This window comes from Typopeltis vanoorti, chromosome 12, assembly GCF_054136105.1.
Source record: "Typopeltis vanoorti isolate ZY-2024b chromosome 12, IOZ_Tvanoo_1.0, whole genome shotgun sequence".
Lineage (NCBI taxonomy): Eukaryota > Metazoa > Arthropoda > Arachnida > Uropygi > Thelyphonidae > Typopeltis > Typopeltis vanoorti.
This window is the reverse complement of record NC_143560.1, coordinates 16697391-16712646: the sequence shown is the minus strand read 5'-3', so window position 1 is coordinate 16712646 and position 15256 is coordinate 16697391. Positions and strand designations below refer to the sequence as shown.

Below are 15256 nucleotides of genomic sequence, written 5' to 3'. Positions count from 1 at the left end.
TAATAGTAACATAAGCCAAACAATATACTCCTCTTCAGAATAATAGTGCAGTGCAATGCAGCATCTGCTAAACATTATGCTTAGCTCCATAAGCTGTCCATCTGTTAAATTGTGAATGAAGCTATGTTATGTAATTTATTTTTTTTTCATTCACATTTAACATTGCTTATTAAATATTAATCATGGCTCATATAAATTTATTTATTATTCCTTAAATAAGAATTACTAAATAAATATTTATTCAAAACCTGACCTACTATTATTTCATAAAATAATAAAATGTATAGAATTTTGTGTGACCAAATATATATGATGTAACGTAAAGTGTTATTTTATATTTAACTGTATACGCAATCAAAAAGTTGAAGAAATAGCTTAAATATTATATTGTTCTTATTTGTGAAATATTTAATGTTATGTAATCACTCATGTAGTAGTAATAGAGCATACATTACATTAGCGAAATATTTACGTTTAGTCTATTGTCATGGAGACGCATGCGTAAACAACCACGAGTGGAGTAGAGCGTGGCGTTCGAACGTAAGGTGGGGGTGAAGGTCATAGATAAAAGAGTAAGGAGAAGGAAGGTCATAGATAAGACGGAAAGGAGAGAAGAATTTTATTAAGGGAGTGAGGAGAGAGTTTTGCGGAACCAGAAGGAAGGCAGCATACAAGTAAAGAAGTAGAAGAAGATTATAAAATTCTCAGGGCAGAAATTTATGAAAACAGTGTTCGGAAGTGAACCAATAAGCAGTGAATCATAAGTTTAATATTATCAGCGAAATCAGTTGTTGTTATGTAGAAAGGTTAATGTCGTAATCAGATAAAAAGGAAACTGGACAGTCAATGCGAAAATTCTGATTAGTTCCAGTTAATCTGGATTACGATTTTAATTCTTATCGATTACTTGGAGAAAAGTGAACAAGAGAAGATATCAGTACCTAATTACTGTTGTTTGGAATAGTGAAGTGCGACTAACAGTAGTACAGATTAAACTTGGAGAATTTTTATTATATGTGTTCCGCCAAAGTTAATTAAGTTAATTCATAAGTGCTCTCTCAATAATTTGATGTATTGAAGAATTTGTCTGGTAAGAGTAGTTGTATAAGTTTGTCTATTTTAACATTAACTGTGATATATCTCCGATGCTCAAGGACCGGAATATATTTGCTTGGAATATTGCTTACGTAGTTTATTGCCTGCTGTGAATATAAACATTGAGCTGATAGATTTGTGAAGACTGATTAAATGTGAAGTTGTTATATTAACTTGAGATAAGAAGATTTATGTTTTTGAGACTGAGAATTGTATATGAAAGTTAGAACATTGAATTGGCATAACTGACTTAGGAAGATGTGTTAAGTTATTTGTGTAGTTCCATTTTAAAATAGAGTTCTTGTATTTGTTAACCATATCATATATTAAATGTTTTATTTTGTTAATCTAAATATTGTGTTTGCCTGAATTCCTTTTTATTGCACCGTTCATAAATATTCGAATCTTGCGGGAACCCCAAGTGAAAATGATAATAATTGATTCGCCTAATGATATGACTGCTAACCTAATTAAGAATTGATCCTACTATTTATATAGACTAATCTAAGAATAGGGTGGCGCAGTATAAATATAAATTTCCCTACTTTTGGATCGGTGATCACTTCGTAATTAGTTAAATTAATTATAAAAGTGACTTGAAACTAGATGGTGAATTAGAACACGACAGGAGAAAAGTCGTCACGACACATCATAACATTACTCTCAGAATTTCTGGTTTGTGTGCTCTTAAATATAATTTTTATGGCTTGATGTGAGAAATTGGTACTTTATTCTTCTTTCAAAATTAAGTTGGAATGTTAAGTTACTATTGTTTTGATCATTTTCAAACCTTTTGAAATAGGATTAACATCAGTTTCTTGGTGTTGACAGGAATTAGCAAAGTGACAAACTACAGAAACTGCAACCCTATTTCATTGAATTTAATGCTACATCGTTAATGCACACTGTTTAACCATGTATTGCATTTATTAGCTGGAATTATTGTACACTGAAACTTTGGTTCATTGTCAGTAAATTAACATATTTTCCCTTTGTTTCTCATATACATAAACTTTGGTTCATTGTCAGTAAATTAACATATTTTCCCTTTGTTTCTCATATACATTATTGTTCAACTAGAATAATTGAACGTCCATGTAATTCGATTATCTAAAAGTTTATTTACTATGTAATAAAATAATAATAGTAGAGTATGTAATAAAATAATAATAGTAGAGTTTTTAAATTCCTTCTAATCAGTAAATAATGGCATATAAAAATCAGTTTTATTTGAATCCAGGAACTTAATGTGAGAACCATCCTTGGGACAACAGCAAAAGAACAGTATGGTGTTAAACTCCATCCATGCAGATCCAGATATTAAGGCATTGGGAATTAGACTTCGTGCTGCTTCAAAGACAGTGGTTCACTGTTAAACTTACTTTTATTGCCTGAACCACTGCCCACTATTGCCTGAACAAAGACAGTTTTGAAATAGGATTAACATCAGTTTCTTGGTGTTGACAGGAATTAGCAAAGTGACAAACTACAGAAACTGCAACCCTATTTCATTGAATTTAATGCTACATCGTTAATGCACACTGTTTAACCATGTATTGCATTTATTAGCTGGAATTATTGTACACTGAAACTTTGGTTCATTGTCAGTAAATTAACATATTTTCCCTTTGTTTCTCATATACATTATTGTTCAACTAGAATAATTGAACATCCATGTAATTCGATTATCTAAAAGTTTATTTACTATGTAATAAAATAATAATAGTAGAGTATGTAATAAAATAATAATATTAGAGTTTTTAAATTCCTTCTAATCAGTAAATAATGGCATATAAAAATCAGTTTTATTTGAATCCAGGAACTTAATGTGAGAACCATCCTTGGGACAACAGCAAAAGAACAGTATGGTGTTAAACTCCGTGCAGATCCAGATATTAAGGCATTGGGAATTAGACTTCGTGCTGCTTCAAAGACAGTGGTTCAGGCAATAAAAGTAAGTTTAACAGTGCAGATAATTATTTTGTGAAAAATTTTATTATATCAACTGATTACTTTTTAACATGTTTATAAATTTTCAACATTTCTTGTATATACCCTTAAAAGCTGTATAGGGACATTGATAATCTAGCACAGGTAAGGTTGTATTACTAATTTCCTATTAACAGTTTTTTCTAGATTGTCAATTACTTGCCTTATCTTCAGTACTCCTTTAGATAATCTCTGTTTATATATGTTTGAATACTAATTATGTCCAGTTCCTTTCTGATCTTTCATTTTTAATTGTGGTTCTCCTATTAAAGTCGTGTTCACAAATTGTTTTAAATGATTCTTCTCGTGTTCCATATCAGTTTATTAATAGAGAAATAGTAATGTTCACTATCAATTTCATCTATATAGCTGAATGTTTTACTTGTTCTGTTAGTTTATCACTGTTGATATTTTCTGTTTTCCTGCTGAATTTCACAACTCTCATACTTTGTACAAGAAAGCGGCTACATTGCTGCTTACTATGCCCATTAAGATTAAGTAACATATTCTGGGGAAAGGGGGTGTCTAGAGTTGAAAGGTTTTAGTCTGTTGGTCATTTTCACAGGCCAAGACTCTTTCTATCAGCCTATGGAGTGTTCTGATTTGGGATCTAGTGGGATCATATTCTATAGGGGATATAGGTAGACTGATCTGAAAGTAAAAAGGTAAGCCAACCTGTGTTGTACTCTGTTTGATTTAGAACCACATTGACATTAGTATTGTGTGTGTGTGTGTGTGTGTGTGTGTGTGTGTGTGTGTGTGTGTGTGTGTGTGTGTGTAATGCATGCATGCATGCACATATCATGTTTTGTGATCCCTGAAGATGGCACTACATTGCCAAAATATAGGAAGGTATTGATTAAAGTTTGTAATTAATATTCTAGTATGCATTGTCATTTCCTGAAAAATTGAAAGCTCTGTAAGTCATCAGGATACAAGACTTGTGTATAAAAGCAAACAAAAAAAAAATTAATTATACATTACAGATTATAAAATCTAACAAACTGGTACATATAAACAGGGTGACAAAAAAAAAAATATGTAACTAAACTGCAAGTGTTTAAATGATGCTGGTTGTTGCTGTGTTGTCAGGTATAAAGCACATCACATTGCAGCTGTTGAAATTTTGATGAATGCAGACCAAACTTTGTTCTGGATTACATTGTGTTTTTTATAACACAACTGTTACATTGTGTGTGTGTGGGGGGGGGTTATGAAGCATTTGTTATGTCCAGAAATGCATCTTTCCAGGCGGAATGGTCTGGAAAGATATATATCTGAGCAAGTTTGCCAGCATGGTTGGCCGAGTGGTTAGTGTATCTGCTCTCCAACTAACAGGTCATGGATGTTTGTGATTGTCTTAGGTGGAAGATCAATCTCATCTCCCAGTGCAAGATCACTGCCCTGCTTATTGGAAGCCTGAAGTGGCTGTAAAAGTTCCATGTTTGGTCTCTGGAGCATGTAAAAATAAATTTTAAAAATTTTCAAAAAAAAAAAAAAAAAAGAAGGGGAAAAAAAAAAAAATATATATATATAAAGAGAGAGAGAGACAACGAGATTGACAAAAATGTAACAAAAAATCTTTCACCCACCCATGGTACAAATGTACTATAGGAACAAATAGTTTTTTGGACAAAGAACAAATGTCATATATTGATCATAACTCTAAGAAAATTTAAAGAAGCCTCAGGAATGTTCTGCACTGCTCTACCATTTCCTATGCTTTATCAGTATCTGACTCTTGCAGTTTCTTATGCCATGGCACTACTACAAGCATTCTTTCTCCAAAGTTTGTCATAACCACCAGCTCTGTAGGCAGGGCCATACTTATGCACACAGGCACAAGGCTCTAGCTGAGTGGTACCAAAAATTAGGGGCAATTTAGGAGCCCCTGAACACTCTAGCACCTCGGCCCTGCCTGTCTTGGGAAAAGTGTAAGTACGGCCCTGTCTGTAGGTTGACATATATCCCTTCTTAACATTCTCCGATGTATTTACTAGATCTGGCACTCTCAAATCACTGAGAAATTATGTGTCTAAGAGATAAATGAATGTCAGTTTATTTAGTCAGTGTTCCTTTTGAGATAATCCTATGAGTATTTAATATATAAATGGTAAGTTAAATTTATAATTGCATACCACATACATTATCAGAAAAACACTACAGAGAATTAAAGAAAGATATTGGTCAGGTTTAGGTAGTGACAAGGAACTTCGTCAAGCCTTTTCCACATTTTTCTGCAGGTATATATTGAGTTCATTATCACAAACAGAAAGCAGTAACAGATATAGTGTCTTATTTATAGTGAAATATACATTTTATCTGTGTCCAGGACTTTTCCCTTAAAAGACCAGAATGCAGAGATAGGATGCCATAGACATCATACAACATATGATGTCTATGGCATCGTATGTTGAAATGGATATCTTAATTTTTCTCAGAACTTTTTTATTAAATTATGCAATTTGGTGGGTGTTAAAAATTTATTTACAACTTGTTACAGGCTTTACTGTAATGGTCTCTTTGAAAGATTGAATAAATCAAACATATTATCAAGAAATAGAAACCCTTCTTTACACTATTTGGCTATGATTCTCTTTTTTCCAATGGATTTATTTGCATTCTCCTTCTCCAGAATCATGTTTTGATGATATTAATTAATATTTCATATGAAAAACTTAATACGACTTGAATGTTGGTTACAAACTACCTCTGATAAAACCAGAGCAGTGATAAACAAAAATAGAAAAGAAAGAAATCTAGCAGAGGAGAACTAGTCCTATTACCCAATAAATAAACATGATATTAGGGGATAAAATGGATAGATGGGAGTAGGTGCCTCTGGTCCTTAGAAGATATTAGAAAGACTATTCTTTGAAACCTAGAAAATAATCTAACATTATTACCTGAGGTTAGCCTTGTTCTTTCAGAAATCTTCAAATGATTTTTGTTTAGCTACTTATACAGATAAAACCAAATGTCTTCACCTATGTTCTAACAGTTGTTACCCCCTGAGGAGGGGAAACAAAGTTTAAAAAAAAATTCCAAGATATTGAATTGATGCTGTTAAGAGAGCTATTTATGTGTTCAAGAAGTAAGAGTTTATCTTACCAGAGGCATGACATATAACCAAACATCAATTTTTAAGAAAATTATTAGCGAAAAATTAGTTATAAAATATTGTGTTGGACTTCACAAGCTTTGATACACCATAAATGGTTGATGACTCTGTAGGTGACCTCTGCGCAACACATACTTTTAACCCAACTAGTTAATTAAGCAAATGCAGAATTATTTTAATTGTATGTCAGGGGTTCTCTACCTGGTTGTGGTTGTGGTACATTCAAGATTGCGAAGAGATTGACGGGCACCAATATTTTTTCTATGAAAATTTATACTTGCTTATCATATCAAATAACAAATCAAATATATTAAACCATCCCATAATAAGCCAAAACATTAATCTTTACTCTGGATAAAACAATAGTCTTCCCAATCATTGTTGAATTTATAGGTTCGTTGTTTTTTATTTGGATTCCTCATTTTGGAGCAAAATTTTTAAACACGAGAAAACAACATATGGTCAAAGCATACCAACAACACTGGAAGTGGTAACACATCCCTTAAGTAACAGTTGCCAGTAGACTAAATACAAAAAACATATGCACAAAATTGCCACTGATAACACATTCCACACAAAGACAGGGGAATTACAAAATATTCATAATATAACATAAATGTTAACATTTTTTATGATTTCAATAAATATTATTACTAGGAGAAGACATATTTTCCAGTTTTAATTTTATTTCTTCCTTATTTAATAATAGACAGCGGATAAAATAGCTCAGCAGGGCACATGTGTGCCTGCAAGCATATGGTTGAGAACCACTGATGTATGCCATCATATTTATCTTTTTAAAACAAAAATGTAAATGAAATCCTATGTAAGGTACATAACTTAAAATAAATAATCCTTTTTTATTATAAATAGGAATTAAGTGATCATGAAGTGCAGAAATTCTTGGAAACAGGAAGTCTTGAAGTTGCTGGATATGCTTTAGAAGCAGGAGATATTAAGATTTCCTATAACTTTACAGGCAGCAGAGCAGAAGAACTTTCAACTAAATATGAGGCCAATGGAAATGATGATGTATGTTATAATTTGTCTATTCATAATGATACTGCTACTCTCTCTCTCTCTCTGTAAATCTCTCATATATATCCATACCTTAATTTCCAAATGAAACTTCTTGAATTTGGAAACAAAAAATCGATTTTCTTTAGAACAAAATCATCTTATTGTATCAAAAATTATTATTTTACTGATATTTTAGTTTAAACTTGATTAGATTATGAACTTTGCTTTATTCTGTAAAAGATATAATATATGTATAAAAATTCTATGCAAGTATACTTAAGAAACGGTTGAGAAGAATTGTGGAAGAAAAGCTTGGTGAAGAACAAGCTGGATTCAAGCCAAATAGAGGCTGTCAGGATCAGATCTTCACTTTACGACAAATAGTCGAGAAAGCATGGGAATATAATAAAGATCTGTATTTAAGTTTTGTCGATTTGGAAAAGGCATATGACAAGGTGCCAAGAGAGAAGCTATTCAATATGCTGCAGAGATATATAGTGTCAATGGGGCATTATATCAAACAATTCTTAGTCTTTATTTGAGTTGTAAGTCAGCAGTTAGAATTGAAGGAAGTACAGGAAGATGGTTTAATGTTAAATCTGGTGTGAGACAAGGATGTACATTATCCCCTCTGTTATTCATTATCTATATGGATCACATTATGAAGGAAAGTGGTATTAAACCTGATATCAAAATTGGAGATGTTAATGTCAGCTCTTTGCTTTATGCAGATGATGTTATACTTCTAAATAAATCCGCTACGAGTCTGCAAGATTCTCTGACTAAATTAAATAGCTGTTGTAATAGATATGGTATGAAGGTCAGCAATAAAAGACAAAGACAATGAAAATAGGCAGAATCACAAAATGTCAACTGTGTTGTGAATGGAGAACCTGTGGAACAAGTAAAACATTTCAGCTACTTAGGCACAATTTTTACTGAAGATGGTAAATTAAATATAGAAATAGACAACAGAATCAGCAAAGCTGGTATGGTAGGAAATCAATTGAATAAATTCATATGGAATAAGAGAGAAATTAGTCGGAACACTAAATTAGTTGTATACAAGACTGTGTTCAAACCAATTTTAACTTATGGATCTGAGAGCTGGGTCAGAAGTAAAACACTTGACCAAAGACTAGAGACCGCAGATATGAGAATCCTGAGAAAGATTAGAGGCGTGAACAGATGGCATCAATGGCAATATCATATTAAAAACGAGGATATTAGGAAAGAACTTGACATTGTCAGCATCCAGGAATGCGTTAGCAGAGCTCATCTCAGGTGGTATGGTCACTTAAACAGAATGGGCGAGGAAAGATTAGCAAAACAAGTGTTCTCTGCCAGGTTGGCAGCAAAACAACCCAGAGGAAGACCAAGATATAGGTGGATTGATGCGGTACAAAGTGCCTTAGATGATAGAAATATAAGATCTGATAATGTTGGAGTCTTGACAAGTAACAGACTGATTTGGAGGAAAATTGTAGATAGGAAGTTAGTAATGATGTAATTTTTTTCATGTAGTACTATCATATCCTGTACACCTCTTGAGGGTACATGGCAGGAAATTGATGATGATGAAAATTCTAACTTTGAAATCCATTTATTAAAAGTTTTATCATATTCTCTGTTATATTTTAAATTAAATCCTTTGTTGTAACCTTATTAATGAAAGAATTTTGCAGAAAATTTACTTTTTCAGAGCTAAGTCTATATAGTAGAAACTGCTGGTTAGAATTCCTCATGAAGTACTTTTCTATAGAATGATGATGATGATAAATGGGAACTATTGTCTGATGAGTGGTGTGAGTACATTTGATGCCATCTTGTCAATATATCAGTTTGATATTAATACATCTTTGTGTTTATATTGAGCAGTAAGGAAAAATCACAAGGATTCATTTCTGATTGATGTAATAAATTTAAACATAATTCAGAGTAATATAAGACACTGGGAGGTTAATTGATGTATTGAAGTAGATCACCACCAAGCACAGGTTGTAAAGCATCTGAAGAACTATAAATGTGCAGGGAATAATGAGATCACTGGGAGATACTGAAGCATAGTGGCAAGGCGATAATTGCCACTATACTGAAGCATAGTGGCTATAAGCTAACTACACTTGCTTGTAACACTGCATGGGATGAAGGATATCACCAAAAGAATGAAGAATATCACTTCTAATACCATTCACAGAAAGGATGGAAAGTGGAGTGCAGAAATTACAGAACAAGAACAGTTTCTCTGATGAGCATTTAGGAAAAGTATATGTGATAATATTAACAGAAAGAATGAGGAAACTAATGGAAGAAAATCTAGAATTAGTAAGCAGGATTCAGAAGAAACAGGAATATTTGAATATGTGTGTCAAATATGAATGTTAAGATTAATTGTAGAGAAAGCTCTACATAAAATATTTATGCCTGCTTTGTTGACTTTCAGAAAGCATTCAACAGTATAGATCAAAAAGTGGCATGGACTGTATTCAAATTTCAGAATGGACAGGAACCTAATATATCTGTGCAGAATATTAATGATAATGCAAAGGCTGCTTGTAAGAAACAGGAATATAGTTCCGGGAAATAAAAAGACAAGGGAAGGAAACCCAATATCACGGAGCATCTTTATCATGCTTTTGGAAAGAAGAATGGATGTTATAAAAGGAAAATGAAGAGCAATTTCAGTGCAAGTTATAGAAATCAGTAATTTAAGATTTCCAAATCACAGTTGTTATTGTAACTAGAAAGAACAGTGCTGAAGTTATATGAAGAAGGAAAGATTGTATCAAACATCAAAATAAAACCTTGATGTTTGATACAATGGGTGCTATCAACAGGACAAGACAAATATGACATGAGTGGGTAAACGATGTGAAATTATTATTATTCAGACCTCCGTGAAGTCAAGATACTCATCGTGGGCGATCCTTCTTAGGAAACATAAAGTCTATCATACCACTCCTTGACCGTTCTGGCTCTCACCACTCTCTCAGGCAATGCATTCCACGGTTCAACCACCCTCCATGCAAAGAAACCACTCCTCACCCTCTTGCTCACAGCTTCCTTTTGTAACTTCCAGGGATGGCCCCTTGTCATCGCTCCTTCCTGCACCAAGCAAAAGAACTCCCCAATGTCCACCCTGTAACTGCCTCTCAACTGTTTAAAAGTCTCGATTATATCACCTCTTCTTCTTTTACCTACCAAACTCTGCAGTCCACGTGCCCTCAGCCAATCCTCATAAAATTGTAAAGTCCTGAAACCTTCTTTGTTATCCGCCTCTGTACCCTTTCCATAGTTAATTTATCCCCTTCAAATCCCAGGGACCAATTTGAGAACAATAGTCTAAGTGTGGTCTGATCAGTGGCTTATAGAACAGAATGATAACATTACTTAAATTTAGGGGATATTAAATCCCACATAGTTTTAAAACCGAATAAGAAACTCAAAGATCGGAATCAGAGAGTTTCTTGCCGAATATAGTAAACTATAAAGTATCGGCGACACTAGTGTTAGCCAATGCAAGTTATCCTAGTACGTAGTACAATACCGGGCAACTCGTTGCAAAGGTGGGGGAAGTTCAGATCGCTATTCTTAGGTATTTTCCATAATGTAAAAACACATTTCCTAGGAAATGTATGCTGTTATTACATTATGGAGGGAGGTCACTACCCAGACCACTTTCAGCCTTTTTTGAGGCTTCATCAGTGAGTAGCTAGACCTAATACCAAAGTGTATAACGAAAAGAACTTATGTACTCTGCGAACGAGTTTTCCAAACAGGTGCAACCATTAAGTTACTTAATAGCTACTCACTGATGAAGCCTCAAAAAAGGCTGAAACCGGTCTGGGTAGTGACCTCCCTCCATAATGTAATAACAGCATACATTTCCTAGGAAATGTGTTTTTACATTATGGAAAATACCTAAGAATAGCGATCTGAACTTCCCCCACCTTTGCAACGAGTTGCCTGGTATTGTACTACGTACTAGGATAACTTGCATTGGCTAACACTAGTGTCGCCGATACTTTATAGTTTACTATATTCGGCAAGAAACTCTCTGATTCCGATCTTTGAGTTTCTTATTCGGTTTTAAAACTATATGGGATTTAATATCCCCTAAATTTAAGTAATGTTTTCATTGCCGAAATGAAGCTTATTAGCTCTTTATACTTAAGCAGAATGATAACTCTTTTATCTCTGCAGGTCAGCATCCCTTTCAGTATTGCAGCAGTAAGACAAAAAATTATACATGATAAATAGCTTTCAAATTAATAAATATAAAACTATTTGGATCCAAGGCCGAGATTTCATTTTTATAGTCATAGAAAATTAATCATTCATGCAGACTCACAGTATTACTGAATTATATTGCAAACTGATGAATATTATTACCATTAATCATCAGTCTGCCAGTTGAGCATTCCCTTTCTCATAGCAAAACTCTAGAATGAAATAACTGTTCTTTAGACTAACTTATTTATAAGGCTTCTTTTTTTTTTTCTCACAAAATGTAAAGTTTTAACTCCCATAAGACTGCGTAGTTTTTCTTCTTGTGACATGTGTATCTTCTTCCACACTGTCACAACGGATTTAAATATTGTCTTGCCTCAGGCAATCTCTGATTATGACATATAATCACAAATTCTCTTTTGTAATTCATAATTATCAGGACACTATCATCTTTTAATATTTTATTTGTATTTTCTGTTAATCTAATTAAATTTCTAATTTCTGCAAATATATATATATATATATATATATATATATATATATATATTTTTTTTTTCTTCTATGAAAGTGCACATTTATAATTCTGCTAGGATTTCTTACATCTAGAATCCTAAAATGTACATGAGAATACTGGTCTTAAATTCTATATGAACCTGAAGCCTTTTTTGCTAATTTACCATCTCTTTACTTCATATCAGATTTATCATCCAATAAAATATGGTGTGAATATTTAATAAAAATTTATTTTTTGTGAACTTAATTTACTTATCTTTCCTATTAACTTATATAAGTGATGGAAAACTGACCTGTTTCCAGATATTTATCTATGTCTAATTATCCTGTATCAGGAATAAAGCTATTTCATTACAAAAAATTGGGTGAAAACTTTTGTATGTGGGGTTGATACACACACACACACACACATATATATATATAAAATGGTTTCAAGACTTATTACATAACAGCGCTATGTGTGGGCAAGTGATTAAAGAGAAGAAAGGAATCTGTTAATGTGTTTCATGAAGTGAAAACAGTATAAGGAAGATCCTAAGGAAAAAGATATGTAGAATGAAGGAAGAAGATGAGTGTTAGTTTGGTGAATTTGAAGCTGAATTGTGCATGGATGTTGATTATCAGTTGCCCCTGTGCTTGTACGTGATTAGAGGAAAGTTTGTGAAGAATGTGGTTCCAAGTTCGGCTGAGCAATATTCTTGGAAACATATGTATAAAGACATACACAGGAATACAGAGTCTATGGGAATGTGATTGGAGAAAGCGTGACTGAGAGAGAGAGAGAGAAAGTCATATATTAAGCTCTGTTTTAGATAGTCAAGCATTCTGAGGGTGGTCCTTGGTGTGCCACCCTGAATTTGAGAATGCTATTCTAAAGTTGGACAATTTGGGATTTATAAAGTGTCAGGAGTTCAGCAGAAAAGAAGTATTGTTTAGAACAAAAAGAGTACTGATTTTTTGAGGAGACTGTGGATATGATGTACGTATGCCAGGATAGGTTAGATGTGAAAGTCAATGCAAGAAGAGAAAATGAAAATTGATCTTGGTTGGTATGTAGAAAGTTATAAAAAGTAAGAGAATGAAGTGTTGTCTTTCTTAATGGAAATAAGATATTTTATTTTGATAGCATTAAATTTACTAGATTCTTCACTTGAGAATGGCAAGAAGATGTATTTTATTGAATTGGTGAATTGTTGAGTATTACTTCTCTTGTTGGGGAGTTAATGGTAGGGTTTATGTTGTACTGACTTAGTATATCAAGGTATGTGTTAGTGGTTGAAGAAGTGTGGTCAAGAGTATTTATATTAATGTCTCCTAATAGGATGAGCCTATGTGTTGTACTGGGTTTGATGTCGCTTAGCCATGCTTCTAACTCATGCAGAAAGCTCAGTGGATTATTATCTAGGGGGTCTGTATATTATGTTTATTGTGTATTTGATATTATGTTTGTCGCTATTTGTGATTTCCAAAATTAGTGTTTCCGCATGTTTGAAATGAGTTTGTTTTTCAGTCACATTGTATTTTTCTTAGATAAATGCCACGATGCCACCCCTCTTTTGTTTGGTCTATATACAGGGTGTTCGGGATAAATTTGACAGTTTCGTAAGGAAAAAGAAAATCTTCTTTGTATCTATTAAATTTAATGAATTGACAAAAAAACATTACAGGCAGAGTTAATTACAATACTATCAACAAGATTTACTCAAAATAACCACCATTAGCATCGATCACAGCTTCAATTCTGCTTCGGAACCTCGAACAAGCTGATGCTACAGTCTCCCTGGGAAGGGCCGCAAAAACTGTTTTAATTTTATCCATTAACTGGGCTTTTGTATTACTGGAAGTGCGATTGGTGTCTTTTTCAGCTGCGCCCCATACAAAATAATCCATGGGGTTAAGGTCTGGGGAGTTTTGAGGCCAAACATTTGGACTGGTGAAGTCGTAGAAATTTTCAGACAACCATTTTTGACTTTTCCCAGAGGTGTGGCAAGGGGCCGAATCCTGCTGCCATACATACGGCCTACCATTGGCTACCCTTGTTATCCAGGGCTTGACTACAGTTAGCAACTCCACGAACAAAGCCCGAATTCCAATGCCAGGGTTCTTCAACACCTGTTCCTGCAGATTTGCGAGGAATTCTGCTGTACGAACGCAATCAGATCGTCTGCTAGGGATCTTTCTTCTTGCTACATCCTCGTAGTCACCATTGCAAGTCTCTAGTTCATGCCTGATTGTTTTTACTGTATTCAGGGAGCATTGGGCAGCAGTCGTAATATCCTTATTTTGAAGGCGGGCACGAATCATCATGATACAAGTTATTCTCTTCCATGATTCAGGTGGGTTCCAGCTATCCATCCTTTCTGACATCTTGTATATGAATGAAGAAGGGTCCAAACTTTTAAATGAAGAGAAGTGTGTGTTAATACATGTAACTTACGGAAAAATATAATTAATTATAAATATGTCAAATTTATCCCGAACACCCTGTAAGTTGTAGGTTTGGTAATTATTAATGTCGTATGTGTAAATTTCTCTGTTGTTTATTCCAACTTTGGTCAGTATTAACACATCTATGTTATGAGCAGTGTTATCAATGTAATCCAGGTTTTTTTTTTATACTTATGTTTGTGTGTATGATAGTAAAGTCGGTATTGGTGGAAATGTAGTCGGACCATTTCTTCAAAGAGTCAAAAATCTTGAAGTTAATATTGTCTTTTAAAGTATGGAGCCCAGTGTTCAGATATATAGATTAGTGGAAGTTTCTTGTCAGTTAGGATTGATGTTGTAAGCCTTGTTTTCCTGCTTGCTGCAAGAATGCAGTAAGTCTGAAATCATCTCAAATTTGCTGCCGATCAGTTGCACTATGTTGCTTAAATCTGTCTTTTCTTTTGGTATTCCCTGAATGTGAAGTTCTTTTTCTTCTTTCTTTTTGTAGTATGTGCTCCATTTGACACTTGAGTGTGTTTACTTCTTTCTGCAATTCTTCATTTTCGTGCTTGAGTGTTTCTTGTGTTTCTATTGCTACCATTAATTTTGTCTTTATTACTCGCACGGTTCCTAACATTTCTTCAACAGTCGTGTTATTGTAATGTATGTAATGTTCATACTCCTCGAATTTTTTTGTTAATTTGTTCCATGTGTGTAATTAGCAAATCTTTAACCATACGTTTGAAGGAGTCTTAAGTTGTCTGTAATTTTAGAATCAGGAAGGGACTTACTTTGATGCGCATTGCTTTTCTTTGGTGTCTGTTCTTTGTTCTTCATTTTCTCACGGCATTGTAGACAGTG

General features: G+C 33.5%; 1 protein-coding gene across 3 annotated transcripts in view; it reads left to right on the top strand.

Moving 5' to 3' along the window:
• Positions 1 to 15256, top strand: part of IleRS (Isoleucyl-tRNA synthetase) — a 410216-nt gene that overhangs the window by 325975 nt on the left and 68985 nt on the right. For all 3 annotated transcript variants that reach the window (XM_090401998.1, XM_090401999.1, XM_090402000.1), the window contains exons 25-26: positions 2915 to 3049; positions 7079 to 7237. In XM_090401998.1, coding sequence (XP_090258124.1) covers positions 2915 to 3049; positions 7079 to 7237 — 294 coding nt within the window. The remainder of the gene's footprint in view (positions 1 to 2914; positions 3050 to 7078; positions 7238 to 15256) is intronic.